The following is a 19,284-nucleotide window of genomic DNA, read 5'->3' on the forward strand; positions in this document are numbered from 1 at the left end:
TGCTATGTTTTTATGGACACAAACCAAACTATAGAAACACCAGTTAGTTCCAACAAGGGCATTTCTTTGTTGGCATAAAGGAGAAAGCTTTGAAAGATGTCTATTATCTCGCTACCCTCCAACTTAAAAAATTATGGACCCCAGCCAGCTTCTGAACCTTCAAGCTTAGCTACTTCTTTCCTAACTGACCTCTCAGGAATATATACAGACAGCTTTTTTCTTCAGAAAGAAGATAGAAGCTATTCTCAGTGGAAACTCCTCCCCACTAACCAATCTGGTTAGCATCAAAATATCCATGAAGATGTCATACCTCTCCTTACAACAAGAAAGCAAAGCAGCGTGGCCATATGAGGAATAGCAAATGAGAGAATTAGTAACTAGGAATGTCTCTGTATAAATAATCAGTTCTTGAGTTGTTCTGGACAGTCAGTATGTGTCAAATACTTTGTTTGGTCTTTAAAGAAAAAGATCTTCCACTGACCTTTCTGGTGGTGCACAGCAGAAAAAATAATTTTTAGATTCATTTAACAGATGTTCATTTGTGATCCTGGCCACTGACCACAATATTAGAGCAAGGCCCTGATTTATGCTCTCAGGCTGGTTTATTTAAAACACAATAGTCTTCTGGGTATATTCTGGGGACTTGCATGATTTAAGAAACCCACAAACCTTGTGAGGACCTGCTTGAGGTCATGGGATATCTCACAATAAAGATTGTTAATGTGATGTTCACATAAAATTTGAACTCGCCATATCCTTTCGTTGTTGTGTGATCTTACTTGTAATGTTTTTCTTGACATTTCTGCCTCGGTCATTAAATTATAGTAAATAGATGTTGCAGCATTAAAACTGGAAGAAATATACCCACGTCTGCTCTCTGCTTTAGTTATAGGATCATTGGTGGAAATTCTCAGTTCACCATCAACCCATCCACAGGACAAATCATCACCAGCGCGTTGCTAGACAGGGAAACAAAAGAGAATTATACTTTAGTGGTTGTTGCATGTGATGCTGGATCCCCGGAGCCTCTTTCCAGTTCCACCAGTGTGCTCGTCACGGTGACTGACGTCAACGACAACCCACCAAGGTTTCAGCATCACCCGTATGTCACACATATCCCATCCCCTACTCTTCCAGGTAACCAAACCAACTCGGAGGTCTCATAGATGAATAAAAACTATACATTGGACACTTTCTATAATTACATTGCTGTTATTTTTACGTGTATGTTTCTGATATAGCCAAAGTTGGCAAATCCTCTAAAAGTCAACTCTTGCCTAAATAAATTGAAGGAACATCGAATCTTGCAAATTAATTCTTTCTTCCCAGACTAATTGTATTTAAGGTTTTATAATTGCCACACCTTTCCTAGTGCTGTTTCTTAATTTTACTTGAATATTGTTAAAGATTAGAATAGATTTCACTCTGTAGTCAAGGAGGGTTCTGTCCTGAGATGTAATTTGTGTGTTCCTTGATAGAAGGGACATTATCTCTTTTTCCATGCCATATCCAAGCACCTGAAACATCATCTGGGAAGTAATAGGCCTTCAACTGTATTTCTTAGTAGAAACTGAATATTTTATTCAATGCTTCATAGATAGATAAGTTTTCAAAAGGTTTAATGAAGGAATCCTTCTAGTTAGTTATTACTGTAAATATTTTACTCTAGTTTTGATGAGTGAAGTTTTTCTTCTGTTAGTATGACTATGAAGCCGTTCATGAACGACTTTCGTATTGACAATATGTATTTAGCTTTCTGCATCTCTTTTAAATTTAGTTTGGTTTTGTTTGTTTCTTTGCAAGGAATGGCCTACTCTCTTAGGCACTACACAAATCATCTGCCATTGGTAATTTTTGAAATGAATTTTGAAACAGGAAAATATACAAATAAAGGCCATAATTAATTTTCCTTGCTTTAAGATATTTTTAATTAGAAAAACAAAAAAACGGATGCAGGATTTCTCCTCTAGTGATCTTTGATCTTCTATTCACTTGAGAAGGTCTAATTGATACCAATTGCAAGTATAAAATCCATAAATTATTGTGCCAAATTTCTATCAAAAGGAAATGTCAATAGTGAAGTCATAAATCCCTGATGACGGCCTTCAGCTGAAATGATGCTGGCAGGCATGATTCTAATCACACCCAATGTGTGGTGATGCAATATAACATCTCCTGTACAAAGTGAGTAAGGTTTAAGCATTTTTTTCCTCATTAGACATGCTATATTAATCAGAATCACTGGCCTTTTTTAAATTAGAGACTTTTCACTTGTGTCACAAACTCTTCTGTTACGGGTAGGAGTGCAGGTTTGGGAAAGGTTTCTGAATAAGTTCATCGAAAACACGTCCTTATGGCAGCTTTTCAGCGTTATCTCGTCTACAATCTGTCCAATTGGCCCTCATCCCAAGCATTGACTTTTGGAATCCAAATTGAGTCCATTCTTCCTCAGTTCTTATTTCTTACTACTTTATCATTGTTTATATGTGTGTGTGTGTGTGTGTGTGTGTGTGTGTGTGTGTGTGTACTTTATAATTGTTCATATATGTGTGTGATTTATAACTGTTCTAATATATATATATATATATGCACACATACATATATACACTTCATCTCCATATGAGAATAATTCACAGATAAGAGAATTTTGCTATAAAAGAGTGCGTATAAGGAATCAACAGTAATTTTTTAAACATATTATTTTTGTTGACATGATTACATAAAAGGTAATTCAATAATATTTTAAGACATAATAGGGCAATTATTTTTTTCCCCCATTGGGCATAAACATAGTTCTTAGCAGAACTCCTGTATTATCGTGTTTGTTGGAAGTTCTGTTATGTACAGATTTTTCTCCTAGGAACTATAATTCGGAAGGATTAGCCGTTGCCCTTCCCTGTGCTTCTCGCAAAGGCATACTGAAAATTATTAAATGCACTAGACTGCATGGGTTTTAGGTAGATAATGGCAGGTCAGTTCCTGAAGACTATTGTTAGATTTGACTGGGGAACTTCAGAGACAATATAAGAGGTACTGTTCTCCACTAGTAATCATGGGGAAATAAAGTTATGTCAGGTAGCAATATAGTGTTTTATATATAGTTTTAATATAGTGTTTTAACTTACTATCAAATGTTTTATTGGGGTTCCATGAGATTATAACTGCACACTCCCTCTTTTATAGGTTCCTTCGTCTTTGCGGTTACTGTCACAGATGCTGATTTTGGACCCAATGCTGAACTACATTATTCTCTTTCGGGTAGAAACTCTGAAAAATTTCACATTGACCCACTGAGAGGAGCTATTATGGCAGCCAGACCACTAAATGGTACTTCAGAAGTGACATTTTCTGTGCACGTAAAAGACGGTGGCTCATTTCCAAAGACAGATTCTACAACAGTGACTGTTCGATTTGTGAACAAAGCAGATTTCCCTAAAGTCAGAGCTAAAGAACAAACTTTTGTGTTTCCTGAAGACCAACCAGTAGGCACTCTTGTCACTACCATAACAGGGTCCTCCTTGAGAGGAGAACCTCTGTCCTATTATATTGCAAGTGGGAATCTTGGCAACACATTTCAGACTGATCAGTTATCAGGGCAGGTGTCCATTAGTCAACCTCTGGATTTTGAAAAGATACAAAAATATGTTGTATGGATAGAAGCCAGAGATGGAGGTTTCCCTCCTTTCTCCTCTTATGAGAAACTTGACATAACAGTATTAGATGTCAATGATAATTCCCCAGTTTTTAAGGAAGATCCATTTGTATCTGAAATACTGGAAAACCTTTCTCCTCGAAAAATACTTACTGTTTCTGCAGTGGACAAGGATAGTGGACCCAATGGACAGTTAGACTATGAAATTGTTAATGGCAACAGAGAACATAGTTTCAGTATCAATCATGCTACTGGTGAAATTAGAAGCATTCGACCTTTAGACCGGGAAAAAATATCTCAGTACGTGCTTACCATAAAGTCCTCAGACAAAGGCTCCCCTTCTCAGAGTACCTCAGTAAAAGTCATCATTAACATTTTAGATGAAAATGATAATGCCCCTAGGTTTTCGCAAATATTCAGTGCCCATGTTCCCGAAAATTCCCCATTAGGGTACACAGTTACACGTGTCACAACTTCTGATGAAGATATTGGTGTAAATGCAGTTAGTAGATATTCTATAATGGACACAAGTCTTCCGTTTACAATTAATCCCAGCACTGGGGATATTGTAATTAGTAGACCTTTAAATAGAGAAGACACAGACCGTTACAGAATCCGAGTTTCTGCCCACGATTCTGGGTGGACTGTAAGTACAGATGTCACAATATTTGTGACAGATGTCAATGACAATGCCCCAAGATTTAGCAGACCATCCTATTACTTAGATTTTCCTGAACTTACTGAAATCGGCTCCAGAGTGACTCAGGTATCTGCAACAGACCCTGATGAGGGATCAAACGGACAAGTGTTTTATTTTATAAAATCTCAGTCAGAGTACTTCAGGATTAATGCCACCACAGGAGAGATTTTCAATAAACAGGTCTTAATATACCAGAACGTCAGTGGCTTCAGTAACGTGAACATCAACAGACATAGCTTTATAGTGACATCTTCAGATCGAGGTAATCCTGCATTACTTAGTGAGACAACAGTTACCATCAACACGGTGGACAGTAATGACAACGCACCACAATTTCTTAAAACTGCATATTTTACTCCAGTCACCAAACATGTTAAAATCGGTACAAAGTTAATCAAAGTTACTGCAGTAGATGAGAAAGATTTTGGATTGAATTCTGAAGTGGAGTATTTCATTTCGAATGAAAATCATTTGGGAAAATTTAAGTTAGACAATAATACAGGGTGGATTTCAGTAGCAGCTCCCCTGATATCTGACTTGAATCAAAACTTTTTGATCACTGTCACCGCGAAGGATAAGGGAAACCCTCCGCTTTCATCCCAAGCAACTGTTCAAATAATTGTCACTGAGGAAAACTACCACACACCTGAATTCTCTCAAAGCCACATGAGTGCAACCATCCCTGAAAGCCATAGTATTGGGGCCATTGTCAGAACCGTTTCTGCAAGAGATAGAGACACGGCTATGAATGGGTTGATTAAGTACAGTATTTCCTCAGGAAATGAAGAAGGCATCTTTGCAATCAATTCCTCCACAGGTGTATTAACACTAGCCAAAGCTCTTGATTATGAGCTGTGCCAGAAACATGAAATGACTATTAGTGCTACAGATGGAGGCTGGGTTGCAAGGACTGGTTACTGCAGTGTGACTGTAGATGTGATTGATGTGAATGACAATTCTCCAGTGTTCCTCCCTGATGAATATTTCCCCACTGTTTTGGAAAATGCCCCCAGTGGGACGACAGTTATCCACCTAAATGCAACGGATGCCGACTCTGGAACCAATGCTGTGACTGCATATACTATACAGTCATCTGACAGTGACCTCTTTGTCATTGACCCCAACACAGGAGTCATCACCACTCAAGGCTTCTTGGATTTTGAAACCAAGCAGAGCTACCACCTTACTGTGAAAGCTTTCAATGTCCCCGATGAAGAAAGGTGCAGTTTTGCCACTGTTAATATACAGTTAAAAGGGACAAATGAATATGTGCCTCGTTTTGTTTCCAAACTTTACTATTTTGAAATCTCAGAAGCAGCTCCTAAAGGTACTATTGTTGGAGAAGTGTTTGCCAGTGACCGTGATTTGGGCACTGATGGGGAAGTGCATTATTTGATTTTTGGTAACAGTAGAAAGAAGGGTTTCCAGATCAACAAGAAGACTGGACAAATTTATGTTTCTGGACTTCTTGATAGAGAAAAAGAAGAAAGGGTATCTTTGAAGGTAGTGGCCAAGAATTTTGGCAGCATTAGGGGTGCAGACATCGATGAGGTCACTGTAAATGTCACTGTGCTTGATGCCAATGACCCACCCGTTTTTAGTCTAAACATCTACAGTGTTCAGATCAGTGAAGGGGTCCCAACGGGAACTCATGTGACCTTTGTCAGTGCCTTCGACTCAGACTCTGTTCCCAGCTGGAGTAGGTTTTCCTATTTTATTGGATCAGGGAATGAAAATGGTGCCTTTTCCATTAATCCACAGACAGGACAGATCACCGTTACTGCAGAATTAGATCGAGAAACCCTACCCATCTATAATCTCACGGTTTTAGCTGTGGATTCAGGGACCCCCTCAGCTACAGGAAGTGCCTCCTTATTAGTCACCCTGGAAGATATAAATGATAATGGGCCTATGCTGACCATCAGTGAGGGAGAAGTTATGGAAAACAAACGCCCAGGAACTCTGGTGATGACCCTTCAGTCCACGGATCCTGACCTCCCTCCAAATCAAGGCCCCTTTACCTATTACTTGCTGAGCACGGGTCCTGCCACCAGCTATTTTAGTCTGAACACTGCTGGAGTTCTGAGCACGACTAGAGAGATTGACAGAGAGCAAATTGCAGACTTCTATCTGTCTGTGGTCACTAGGGACTCCGGTGTTCCTCAGATGTCTTCCACAGGAACCGTGCATATCACAGTGATAGACCAAAACGACAACCCTTCACAGTCTCGGACAGTGGAGATATTTGTTAACTATTACGGCAACTTGTTTCCTGGTGGGATTTTAGGCTCCGTGAAGCCACAGGATCCCGATGTGTTAGACACCTTCCACTGCTCCCTGACTTCGGGAGTTACGAGCCTCTTCAGTATTCCAAGGGGCACTTGCAATCTGAGTTCCCAGCCAAGGTCCACAGATGGCACGTTTGATCTGACTGTCCTCAGCAATGATGGCGTCCACAGCACGGTCACGAGCAATATCCGAGTTTTCTTCACTGGATTTTCCAACACGACAGTGGATAACAGCATCCTACTGCGTCTCAGTGTACCAAGCGTAAAGGACTTCTTGACGAACCACTACCTTCATTTCTTACGCATTGCCAGTTCACAGCTGACTGGCCTTGGGACCGCTGTGCAACTGTATGGGGCCTATGAAGGGAACAATAGAACGTTTCTTTTGGCAGCTGTGAAGCGAAACCATAATCAGTATGTGAATCCCAGTGGTGTAGCCACCTTCTTCGAAAGCATCAAAGAGATCCTCTTCCGGCAGAGTGGAGTGAAGGTAGAATCTGTGGATCACGACTCCTGTGCTCCCGGCCCATGTCAGAACGGAGGGAGCTGTGTAAGGAGACTGGCCGTGAGCTTCAAATTAAAGAGCCACGAGAGCCTTCCAGTCATCATCGTGGCAAATGAACCTTTGCAGCCTTTCTTATGCAAGTGTCTGCCAGGCTATACTGGCAGCTGGTGTGAAATAGACATAGACGAATGCCTTCCGTCCCCTTGCCACAATGGTGGGACCTGTCACAATTTAGTGGGAGGATTTTCATGCAGCTGCCCAGATGGCTTCACTGGCAGGGCCTGTGAGAGAGATATCAACGAGTGCCTGCCTAGTCCCTGCAAGAACAGTGCCGTCTGCCAGAACTTTCCAGGAGGCTTCAACTGTGTTTGCAAAACTGGATACACAGGTATGACAATGTTTGGCTTTTTTTTTTTCCACCAAGACTTTAGCCATATCAAGTATAATAGAAAGTCATGAGCTTTGTCATTTTCAAATGATTTTCCCTAAAGAGTAGGCAGAATCACAGCAAATGCTTTAAGCATTTACTATTGGCCAGACACTTTTCTAAGCACTTTATCTGTATTTATTTCACTTACTTCTCACAAGAAACCTATGAGGTAGGGATAATGATTTTCCAGGTTTTACAGAGGAGGAAGATGATGTGGAGAGAAGTTGAGTTGGTATTCTAAGGTGACTCAGTTGATTTGTTGTAGAGCCGGGATGTGAGCTTACACAGTTCATTCCAGAGGTTAAGTTCTTGTCTTGTACAAGAGCAAAAAGAGCATCCTATCTTCAAAAAAGTGTTCTAAAGTTAAAGGACATGGTATATTTAAAGTATAAGACCTGGACTATTTAATGTCCTAAATACAGTTATCAACTATTGTTGTTGGTTCCTTCATTTTATCATGATCGTCTTTATGATTTTTTATCATAATTATCATTAGGATTATTGAAATTTGACCCACACTGTGAGGAGAATGAAGCAAGAGCTGTGATTCAGATTGAGATTAAAATGCCTTGTTATTTGTAGTAGTCGGTTAGAAAACATCGCAGGCTGATTTGTAAGGTAACTGAGCCACAATGTACCTTGACATTTTAGAAACAGAGTTAAATATATTGAGCAAATTTGTTTGACTAGTCTTTGGCATCCTAATAGGACATGATGTATGTTTATAAATATATCTCTGTTTCTATCCCTATCTATCTATCACCTATTTATTTATTAGCTGATCTGTAGTTAGTGCACCTTCAAATGTGTATAAATTTATGCTGTTGATAAGTTTGAGGAGAGACAATTTCTCTGCTGTAATTTGCACAGTATACATTTTTAGAGCATATATATTACATTGGGTTGCCCTGTAGTGTTTATGAACACAAGTTAAAGTACAGTGAAATAGGTAAAACCAGGATATATTTTTAAAAATTTGGTAGATGTTTTGCAGAATACTATTTTAAAAGAAGTTTTTCAGAAAATGTATTTGGATATCATATTTTAAAATGATGCCCACCATGTGTATACTTATAGTTTTATATTTGGAGAATTGAATTGCTTGATGATGATATAAAGCAAGTTTGAATAAGCCAAAGCAGATCTCATAAGCTTTGCCTTCTAACAAAATAATGTCCTTGAAATGTAAAGAAAAAACAGGGCAGCAAACATATGAATGAAAGAATCAAGGGATTTGACAGAACTTGATTTATCTATAGCTTTTGGGAAGTCACCTTAGCTTGCTGACCGTCAACTCCCGCATCTGTAAAATGGGAATAATCATACTTACTTATCTTTTAGGGTTGTTTTAATGAGTAAAAATAATGTTTTTAAAACACCTAGCACAGAGCCCAGCCTTCAATAAGTAGCAATGCTGATTAGTAGCGTTAGTAGTCGTGTTAGTATGAGGGTAGATGTAGAGGTATGCCATAGGGTTTCTATAAAGACGTGTCTCAGTGGCACAAGGTAAGCGTGAGTCTTACTAGAGTTGTACTTGTAGGATCATGAATAACAGGCTTACATACATGTTATGAGTTCAGGGTTTCTAGAAAACCTTCTTCACTCTTCCCCACACTTCTCCCCCCACCAGCCACACCCCTCGTTACTTCCTCTGTTGGGAATTTAACAATAAAGATGATTTATTTGTCCCATTTTAGTATAATACACTGATTCACACTTAGAGTGAGTTTACGCTTAGCTCTGGAATGAAGAAAGTGTGACTGCATTGGGTAGTAGATGGGGAAGAGGGAAAGTGTGTTAGCAAGGCACCCTATGCTGATCTCAGCATAAATGTTACTTACTGCATGAAGGGACACAGAACTAGCCCTTTCACTTCACTTCTCCGTAGTTTGTTTCTTTATTTGTTTCATTTTATTTAAACATACACCACATCCTTTTCTAAATGTAGTTGTTGAAACTTTTAAGCATACTCTTCTTTCGTCATGAAATATTAATAGCATTTATCGAGTGACTATTTAAAACACTGCTTAAAGCTCCTTGCATCACAGACATTGTTATTCACTTCGTTATTTATTCAGTTCTTCTCACAACTCTATTAAATGAATACTTTTATCATTCCCATTTAAAAACAAAACGATTTGGATCTTAGAGAGATTGGAGATGAGATAACTTGCCTCCAGCATGGCACAGAAAGTGATCTGAGTTTTGACTAAAAGCTTTACTCCGGAGCCCCTGCTCTTTATATGCCTGTCACGTCTCATCACACTTTGATCTGCACTTGCTAGAGAGTTTTGCTAGTGGGCCTGTGATATCTTCTAAGAATTTTTTTTCCCATTATTCTGCTTAAACCGCACAAAAAGCCTATGAGATAGTTATCGGAATCCTCAAACTGGGTAAGAGGGAAGGTCAGGAAAATTCACCCATAACCTCAGCAATAAAGACATTGCGGGTATTTCCAGAAACCACTGCTGATCATCACTGCACTTCTGCAGAGAGTGATTCCCAGAACAGTCCCTGCTTTGCTGTCACCCTTCAGATATCATTCAACTCTCACCCACTGGCAGAAGCTAAACCTGAGTCCTGCTGTAAGGGGGTCTGAAAAAGTGATAGTTTCCAACTTCCAGTCCCTGCAATACAGAAGGATGGAATGGAGCTGGGTGTCAACAGAGAGTATCTGACATAGAAAGATCCTCCTACTGCTCCTATTTTATGCTGTAGGAAGCTGAGCCTACACTCTGGTGACTCTAGGCCCAGAGCTGCCAAAAACGAGATCATAACCTCTTTCTCTAAGGGACATCATTTGAAGTAATGTATTAATTTTACATGCGGTCCCTCCTCAGAGCTCACTTTGGTCCCTGTTTGCATAATTGGAGATAATCCAATTGATCAGGAATGATATAAACAAACGTATAATTGAATGCTTCATATAAATCTTACATTTTTAAATTAATGTTATTCTTTGTTTCCAAATTCTATATGCAAAGTCCATCCAGTAAAACTAGCAGATAATTGAAGTCTGATAGTTTTATTTCTTTGTTTTGTTTTGCAGAAAACAGTATATGAAAAACCATGCTGACACATTGTTAACCCATACACTAAATTAGGAATGCATTGTTTAAATGTCTGTAAATGTTTAATGTTCTTTGGAAAGGTAATCTCTCAAGTAACATTTTGAGTTACTTTTTTCCAGCTAGTCTTTACCAGGTAACCTGACTCAGGAAGGCGGAGCTAATGCACCAAAACATCTTAAAGAACCAATCAGAGCTAATAAGTCATAAAACAAAATTCATACTTAAGCACAAGTGTGCCTCACAGAATGAATTTTTAACTATTCATTCTGGCTAGATTTTACTTCTGTTAACATGAAGGATTAGTGCCTTAGTGAAGCCTTCTTCAAAGTCTATGTGTATTGTATTCAGATTTTTTTGGATCATCAGAATTATTTCAAACCACCTATATTTTATACTCTATTTACTATTGTGGACTTACACTGCATTTTTTTTCAGTGATTTTTAAAGTCAGTGGCATTGCAAATTGGAGCTGTGAGAGATTATAAACTTTCTGATTAAAATAATTCTCAGCTGCTGCCCCCCATCTCACACACACACACACACACACACACACACACACACACACACACACTACTGAATATTTCATGTGAAGCTAGAGATTGTGCTACAGATTAGAAGAGTGTTTATGAATTGATGCAAGTTGAGAGACTTTATCCTAAGAGCACCCCACAGAGAGTGGTTAAATATTAGCTCAACAGGGAATCTTTGTGGAGAACATCCTGTAAGGATGCAAGTAGAAAAATGAAAATTATGGAATGATTACAACAAAAAGATATGAAGAGATATAGTTATTATCATATTGCTACCCTATTCCTGATACATTTATTTTTTTAAGTTTATTTTCAAGTTTGTGGCTATAGGGTCACATAATAAATATGGAATAAGAATATTTTTTATTTAATGACTTTAGAGAAAACTAATTTGTTTGTGTAACTTGTATTTTGGGTGGGTTTTTCTCAGTTACGAGAAAAAGAACCAAAAAGAAACTGAGAAAAGAAATACTGAGACTTCATTTTCTGTTATAATCACTTCATGTTTCACTGTTAAGAATATTTTCCTATAATTTAATTTTATATTAATAGCACTAAATGAAGCTTTGATTAGCTATATGTAGAGTATATTAGAAAATATGAATAAATTTTAATATAGTCTAGAACATGTGAAAAATTAATGTCTAGATTTTCACGGAGTTTAATAGTATAAGAAATTGCATCAACTGTCAATATGACCCAGTAAATTGAAAGAAAATATCTTCCATATTATTCATGCCTCAGAAGTTCAGGGAACCCTGGAGGAAAACATCAGCCTAATAACTACAAACCTAGTATTTCTTTTCCTATACAAATGAAAATTTCTTACATTTAATAGAACACTAATTAGAAAGCACAATTATACTCAGTAACCACACAGCATTTGGCTTCCTGCTCCCAGGTTTTCTGTTTGCAGTACACCCTGCATTAAATCCTTCATAGTAATGAATGGTGTTATAAAGGGCAGCATGTATATGGAACTTATTTCTAAATCCTGGTCTCTCATAACAGAATTAGTTCATAGCACCTTTAACCTTTCCTGTTCACTTTCACACATCTGGATGCATTTTAGGTGTGGTATTTGTAGTAACGCCAGGAGTGTATTCCCACAAGGAGAAGTTTTCCTGTGCTCTCTAGTAAGTCCCAGTATTTCAGGGGAGGATGAGATTTGTCCATTCATCACTTTTATGTCACTTGACAGTATAAAAAGGCCCGTAAAGTTATTTACAGTTTGTGCATAGTAATTTTACCAAGAAACTTGGCAAACATTTGCTTTCACGAAGATGGGAGTTGTAACTAAGAGTCATTCTTTTAAAATCACAGCAGTCATATATTAATGTTGTCAATGATCATGTGATCAGGAAACCAAGGAATATAAACAAATTTTATTTCCAAGAGTGGAATTACACAGTTTGCCTCAAATGATACATTAACTTATTAAAGCATTAATAACAGGTTCTAGTAGCTTAAAAGCTTCTTATTTCTGTGGAAAATAAGTGTGTATTTGTAAGCATATTGTAGATATCATGTGTATCATTATATATAATCATTTGTAGTCTCATTGAGATCGTATTTGTGTGTGCTTTAAAATACGAAGGTAAGACCGTTATTTTTTTTTCTTTTTGGTTTTATTACTAGCGACCCTCATTTAAGCATAATATCTTTGCTTTGTTTCCATGTGAAAAACCATAATGCTAACTGATCAGGTTATTTAGATGAGCTATCTTCATAGTGCCTTTCATTTACATAGCATGCAAAAAACAGCTACTTTCTATTAAAACAATAAAAAAGCCTATAAGCATAAACATTCAGAATATATAGCATATATGTATTATGGAATTATAGTTGCTAATAAAATAATCAATTTAGATATAAAGTGAACTTTGTTAGTTCCACATGGTCTTCCTTCTCCTCTGTGTATAAACACAAGACATGCAAAAGTATTACTTGTGGTGATCTAACATATGTATGATCTAAGCTATTAAATTGAAACCTACACAGACTATGGGATATCAGAAATCATCATATCCCCATAGAGTGGCTGAATTTAACAGGCAAGAATAAATTTAGCACAATTGTACCTAACTTAACATTAAAATGTGCTATTGCAATAAGTGAAACTTGAATATACATCCTTGTCGAAAAGATCATAGATGATCACATCAGATTCGATTTATGTTCAACACTTCATCACACCTTCTGCCCCAGAACATGAAGACACATGCTAAATTTCTCCTGTAAGTTTAAACTGTAATCTTGAAAAGTCTGGATTTACCTTGGCCTCCTATTATGCATTCACTTTCATCTTCACCAGTTCCCATTCTCCATGTGCTAGGAGCTTACACTTCCGAAAGCATATCTCCTTCTATCTATAATAAATAATGTATATCAACACCATTAATTGATGAATGTCAAAGCAATGAGATCACTTTATTCCTCTAAACAGCTGCTCTGACAGTTAACATATCTCAATAGAAAAAGGCTCCTTGAATTCAGGAGACATAAATGCCTTTCTCTGTGCAAGCCCTATCAGCATACTTCCAAGCCTCAAGGCACTGACAAATATTGTTAATTGACTTGCAGCATTAATTAAGTTAATGATGCAAAATTTTGTTTCACGGTGCTCCAACACATCAGATTGTTTGTACCAGAAGCATGTTAGAGTAATTCAAACTGCTGCATTCTCTGATAATCATTATGCCATTAACATAGATGTGTGCAGAACAATACAGAATTTGTTGCTGACTTCTAATTGGGTAATAGAGCATAAACTTTCCAAACCCTAGAAATACGCATTTAAAGGCTTTTTGATTCTAAGTAAAATTATGACATCTTTCCCTCACATGTAAGAAAAAATGTTCTTTTAATAATAACTTAAATTGCAACATTGAGTTTTCAAACTGTATCTTGGAATCTAGTATGGCAACCTCTTTGAAATTTACTAATTGTAAAATAAAAATATTACTCAATAAATGGAGTACTCAAACTAAAGTTTTGAAATGGTAAATAATTTACATACTCTAACAACAACAAATAATACTATTTTACCCAAACTCAACAAAAAGTTCATTTGCATAACCCCTAGAAAATTCATTTCTTAAATTTTTGACAAATATGAAGATAAAACTCTGGCTTAAAATAAAATGTCAAATGAAAGATTGAATTTTCTTTCTCCTTAAAAGACGTTCATTCTCAAACTAATATTTTCTCAGTTTGTAGCTGCTTCTATTTATGTAGTCACTGTATGTTTTAACACATGAGTAAGTCATATTTATTTTTGGGTTTCTTTCCACCTCTTGCTTTGGACTAACTGAAATAGCTCGTAGTTTGTATCTGAATTAAATTCAGATGTCCATGTTAAAATCTTATTTTGTAAGGGGTAAATAAAATAACCATTTTATATAATTATTTTTAAAAAACCCTAAATTTCTTTGTTGTTATTGCTGTAGAAACCAAGATTCAAGGTGGTCTTTTCCAACAAGATTCAAAAAAGTAGAGAGTTGAGATTTACAGGATCAATGATTTGGGTTTTTATAGTCATACGTTGTTCTTGGAGAGCACATAGGTCCAAATACTTGAGTAAGTGTACATGACCACACCCGCTAAACTGTTCAGCCTTTGTTCCCCATTTCCAGTCTTCAAGAAGTGAAGTTTGTGATTTTGTAACCTACGTATATGTGTTCACAACATGAAGGTTATACTGACCATACCTGTAAAGAATATTAGTCTATATTCTTAATACACGCTACTCTTAACAAAACTCTAAAAGAAATTTTCAAAAAAGGAAAGGAAAAGAAGAAAATAAAACCTTATTTAGTACAACGGCACATGTGAAAATTACGCATAATCTTACAGTGGAAAAAATGGAAGGACTGGGATGTGACTTTCCTGATACTAGGTAAATAATCAATAATATAGTCAATAGGTCTTATTTCATTCTCTATTGAGCAGTATCAGTATTGTATTAAGGGGAAAAAAAGTACACTTCTCTAGAACAATCTGTCACAAATCCAGTTAGAAAACACCCAGAGAAGAGAGTTCTCCCATGGCACAGCATCTCTCTGGTGTGATAGTTTGTATGGGCTTAGAATAAATTTGTCCTGCCTGTTTCTCTAGTATGACTCACTGCTAAAGTACTTAAAACTTAATTTCTGTGCTTCTAGATTGTTAACTTGTTTATTTTCATTATTTCCCCTTAGAATAGAAAGGTATTCTGAAATTGTACTGTTTTGCCTTGTAAGGAGATTCCCAATTTTATTTATAAAGGAAAAAATTTTGTGTTTATGACCGTTAGCAGTGTCATGAGATCCGACTCACAATTATAATTTCAAACAAACCAGCAAGTGTGGCTACAAACTCAAGGCACAAAAGCAGAAATGAATTAAACAGAAACTTTGACTGTGTTTCAGGCGTAGTTATTATGATGAAATGGATTATCTATGCACAACAGGGTCTAGCTGTGCATATAAAACTTACGCCCTTTCATGAGACATTGAATAAAGGCATTAGTGCAGTCATGCTGGGAAGTAGGTGATAGCTTTACAGAAATAAACTCTCCCTCCTGTCAATGAATGGAAATTAAGAACTCTAAGAAATGTCTTACTTTCTTAGGAAATTAAGAAATATCATTATTTCCTCAAATCAGAAAACTAAAAACTATTCTAACAAATATGTTAAATGATTACAATAATTATTATAGAACAGTGATATTAGAACAAATTTACATTTGCATAAAAAAACCACACAGCATCACAACGATAACAAAACACAGATGGGACTGGCCTCATACCCTAAGTTTTGCCTACTAGGTGATTAATTATTCAGTTATAGCTGTCTGAAACCTGGATATGGGAGCAGAGTTACAGTGGTCTCTACCATAGTTTTATAATTTCTTTGGCAAGAGATTACCCTCCAAAGGCTTCTTCTCCGCCATCTGTGAAATATGTTTCCTGTTGTGTGGATCAGTTTCCCCCACTAAAGTGGAGACACCATGTAAAGACACTTGTCTGCTTTTTAACTGTCAGACCTTCATCTTCTAGCATGCCTGACCCATAATAGGCACTCAGTCAATATTAACAGATTCAATTAACAAGATGATGTATGAGAAGTCTTTATACACTGAAATATATGCTTGCTAGGCATTATTGGTTTAGAAGAAAGACAGAGCATATATAATCTATAGGCAATAAATTTTCATAAATATTTGAAACTGTGTTTGACGTGTCTTTTTATTTCTTACTCTGCTTTACAACAGGTAAGTCAAAGTTAAGGAATATTTCTTGAGAGTGAAAGGATTGTAATTTGGCAAATAAGCTAAATGAGATTCATTATTACCTTTGAGAAATCTGAGTTAAGGATATCTCGATGGTGAAAATTATACTGCAGAAGTTTCAACTCTCCAGTTATAATACATGAAAAAATTGGCATGACAAGAGAAAATAAATTCAGTGAAAACATTTAAATATGTTCACCATTTGTGATTTCCCTGAAAACAGTAGTTCCTTCCAAGATGATTATGTAAATTACTTCCTAAATATTATAATGCACATCTTTAAAATAGGACAACTGAATAAGACTTTGAACTCAGATATAATATTCCTATGTCCTCATGTCAAGTCAAATGTTCTTGTATTTCTTTTCTCCAAAGATAGGCTCTCTCAGGATAGACTATTACATATGGTCATGCGGTAATGGTGTTAATATATTTATGCAAGGATTTTTTTAATGAGTTTGATGCTTTTCAGGGAAAATCTGTGAATCTCCAGTCAATTACTGTGAATGCAACCCCTGCTTTAATGGTGGTTCCTGTCAAAGTGGTGTGGATTCATACTACTGCCATTGTCCGTTTGGTGAGTAAAACTTAGTGGTTGATATAAAATATCAATCTGTTTTGGCACACAGTTTAGCAATTTTGTTTTATCTTGTCTTGGAGTGACTAAGAAAATGTTAGTCGTTTTACACAGGAGGTTTTAGCAAAATAAAATCTCAAAGGTTTAATATTTTCTGTTAATTATGGAAATTCCAATGAGTATATTGTTTTGATCATTACTAGAAAATAATCAACCAAAGATTATTAAATTTGATGTTGTCTCCTCAGGACATTTCCTCTCAAAAACTTGTGTATGCCTTCTTTTTAGCCTAGAACCTATCTAATGAAAAATCCTTTAAGAACTATTTGACAACACTTTCTACTAAAATCTTTAAGACTAGTCAAAACGTTTTTGTTTTGTTTTGCTTTTGCTTCTTTACTTTTGTTTTTTGCATTAATTCAACCACTTCAGTTAGAATGATTTGGTAACTTGACATGCAGTCTTCATATAGGCTTTGTAGATAGTGTCGTGTAACTAATCAAAATTCAGAATGATGTGTTCTGTTAAGGAAGAAAATTGTTAAAAGAATTTTTTCATATGCATGCATATTTAGTCATCATAGTGGAATGAACTAAAGGATTCCTTCCAGGTCTCACCCAAATGTTACCCTACACTGGGACAGCCAAGAACTATGAGAACAGCTTTGCAGGAAGCTTTTATTTTAACTTGGTTTGTTTCATAGGTTGGTGATTATTCCATTTATTTAAAAGCTGCTTTACTCCACAATAAAGTATTCTTCTCCAGAGGCCCTGCAGTAGTTAGAGACTCTGTCTTTCTCCATAGGCAAGAGAGGAGAAGGATTTTTTTCTAGTCTTTCCTTGAATATATTTATTACAGTGCTACATGGACCTGAAAAGTGAATCTCAATGTATAGTAGAGAATAGAACTTAAAAAGAATTTCAGGTTTCTAGTAACCAGTAAATGTAACATTAATTCATTTTCAAGTAATTCTATGACTATCTAGTTCTAAAGTACAATATCAAAAGAATGATAAAGAAAAACAGAATATAAAAATATCTAATTGTGAGCCTTGTATTTTAGCAATAGTTCTGAGGCCCAGAAATTGAGGGCTTTGTCTACAGTCAAACAGTGAAAACAAAACAAAACAACCTCAAAATGATATATTGACTAAAACACAATTTTATTTTCAGTCCAGGATGATATTTACAGTACCTCTCTTTTTTAAAACTTCTTCAGATTCTCACTAATAATACCCTCGAAGCAGTAAAAGGTAGATCAAGGTCGAAATAACCACAATGTTAGATCTCCTAAAACGTCTTTCTTTCAATTATCTCTGTTTTTTTTAACTTTTTATTTTATATTGGAGTATAGTTGATTAACAATGTGGTGTTAGTTTCAGGTGTACGGCAAAGTGATTCAGTTATACATATACATGTATCTACTCTTTTCTCAAATTCCTTTCCCATTTAGGTTGTTGCATAACATTGAGCAGAGTTCCCTGTGCTATACAGTAGGTCCTTGGTTATCCATTTTAAATAAAGGGTGCTGCTTTTGACCGATAACCACAATCAAGTTTCATGGTTTTAACGTGTTTTGGAAGGAAAGATAAGGGGATTGGAGTGGAAAGTGGAAAAATTATTTTCAAGGTGACTGAACCAAAATTTTTTACATTTTTAGAGATTCTTTTGCATTCCATTTGTACATATGAGGATTTAAGATAGATAGTTGATAACAAATAAGAGCAAATGGTTGCAGCATTGTAGCTGATACAACAGTGATTGCCTGTTGGGTGGATGTGTTTTGGTGTCCAAATAAACCTTCTCCTCACCATACCAGAGATCCTCAGGGGTAGGGGACTAGCACAATAACGTAAATTAAAATAGAGACAGATCACATGTAGCCGGCGGAGCGCACTTACCCCCCTATTCTTTCTAGTGGCAAAGGCAAAAAAACATTATTTAAACTTAGACATTGTTAGTTGGGAACAGAAGCCTTAAAAAGAAAACAAAACAGAACAAAAACCTTGAAACAATACAGATTTGAGAAAAGAGAGACAGAATTAAAAGGAAAAAGTATTGTCCTTTACAAATTGAATGTGGGTGAAACATACAAAAAAAATGGCAGATGGAATGCCTCAGGCAAATAGCTGCAGGTAGTTACACATGCATCCTATAACAGAACATCTTAACTATAATTTTGAAGTTGGAAAAACCTTTACACTGTTTCCCTTCTCATCAGTGAAAGATTTGCTGTTTTGGACTAATATTTTTTTAATTT

At 36.3% G+C, this 19,284-nt stretch overlaps 1 protein-coding gene across 1 annotated transcript in view; it reads left to right on the plus strand.

Moving 5' to 3' along the window:
- Positions 1-19,284, plus strand: part of FAT4 (FAT atypical cadherin 4) — a 173,996-nt gene that overhangs the window by 129,599 nt on the left and 25,113 nt on the right. The window contains exons 8-10 of the mRNA XM_027103666.1: positions 887-1,137; positions 3,184-7,533; positions 16,921-17,025. Of these exons, the coding sequence (XP_026959467.1) occupies positions 887-1,137; positions 3,184-7,533; positions 16,921-17,025 (4,706 nt within the window). The remainder of the gene's footprint in view (positions 1-886; positions 1,138-3,183; positions 7,534-16,920; positions 17,026-19,284) is intronic.

Source organism: Aethalodelphis obliquidens, unplaced genomic scaffold (genome assembly GCF_003676395.1).
Source record: "Aethalodelphis obliquidens isolate GAN/ISIS:26980383/991018 unplaced genomic scaffold, ASM367639v1 scaffold6, whole genome shotgun sequence".
In the NCBI taxonomy this organism is placed as follows: domain Eukaryota; kingdom Metazoa; phylum Chordata; class Mammalia; order Artiodactyla; family Delphinidae; genus Aethalodelphis; species Aethalodelphis obliquidens.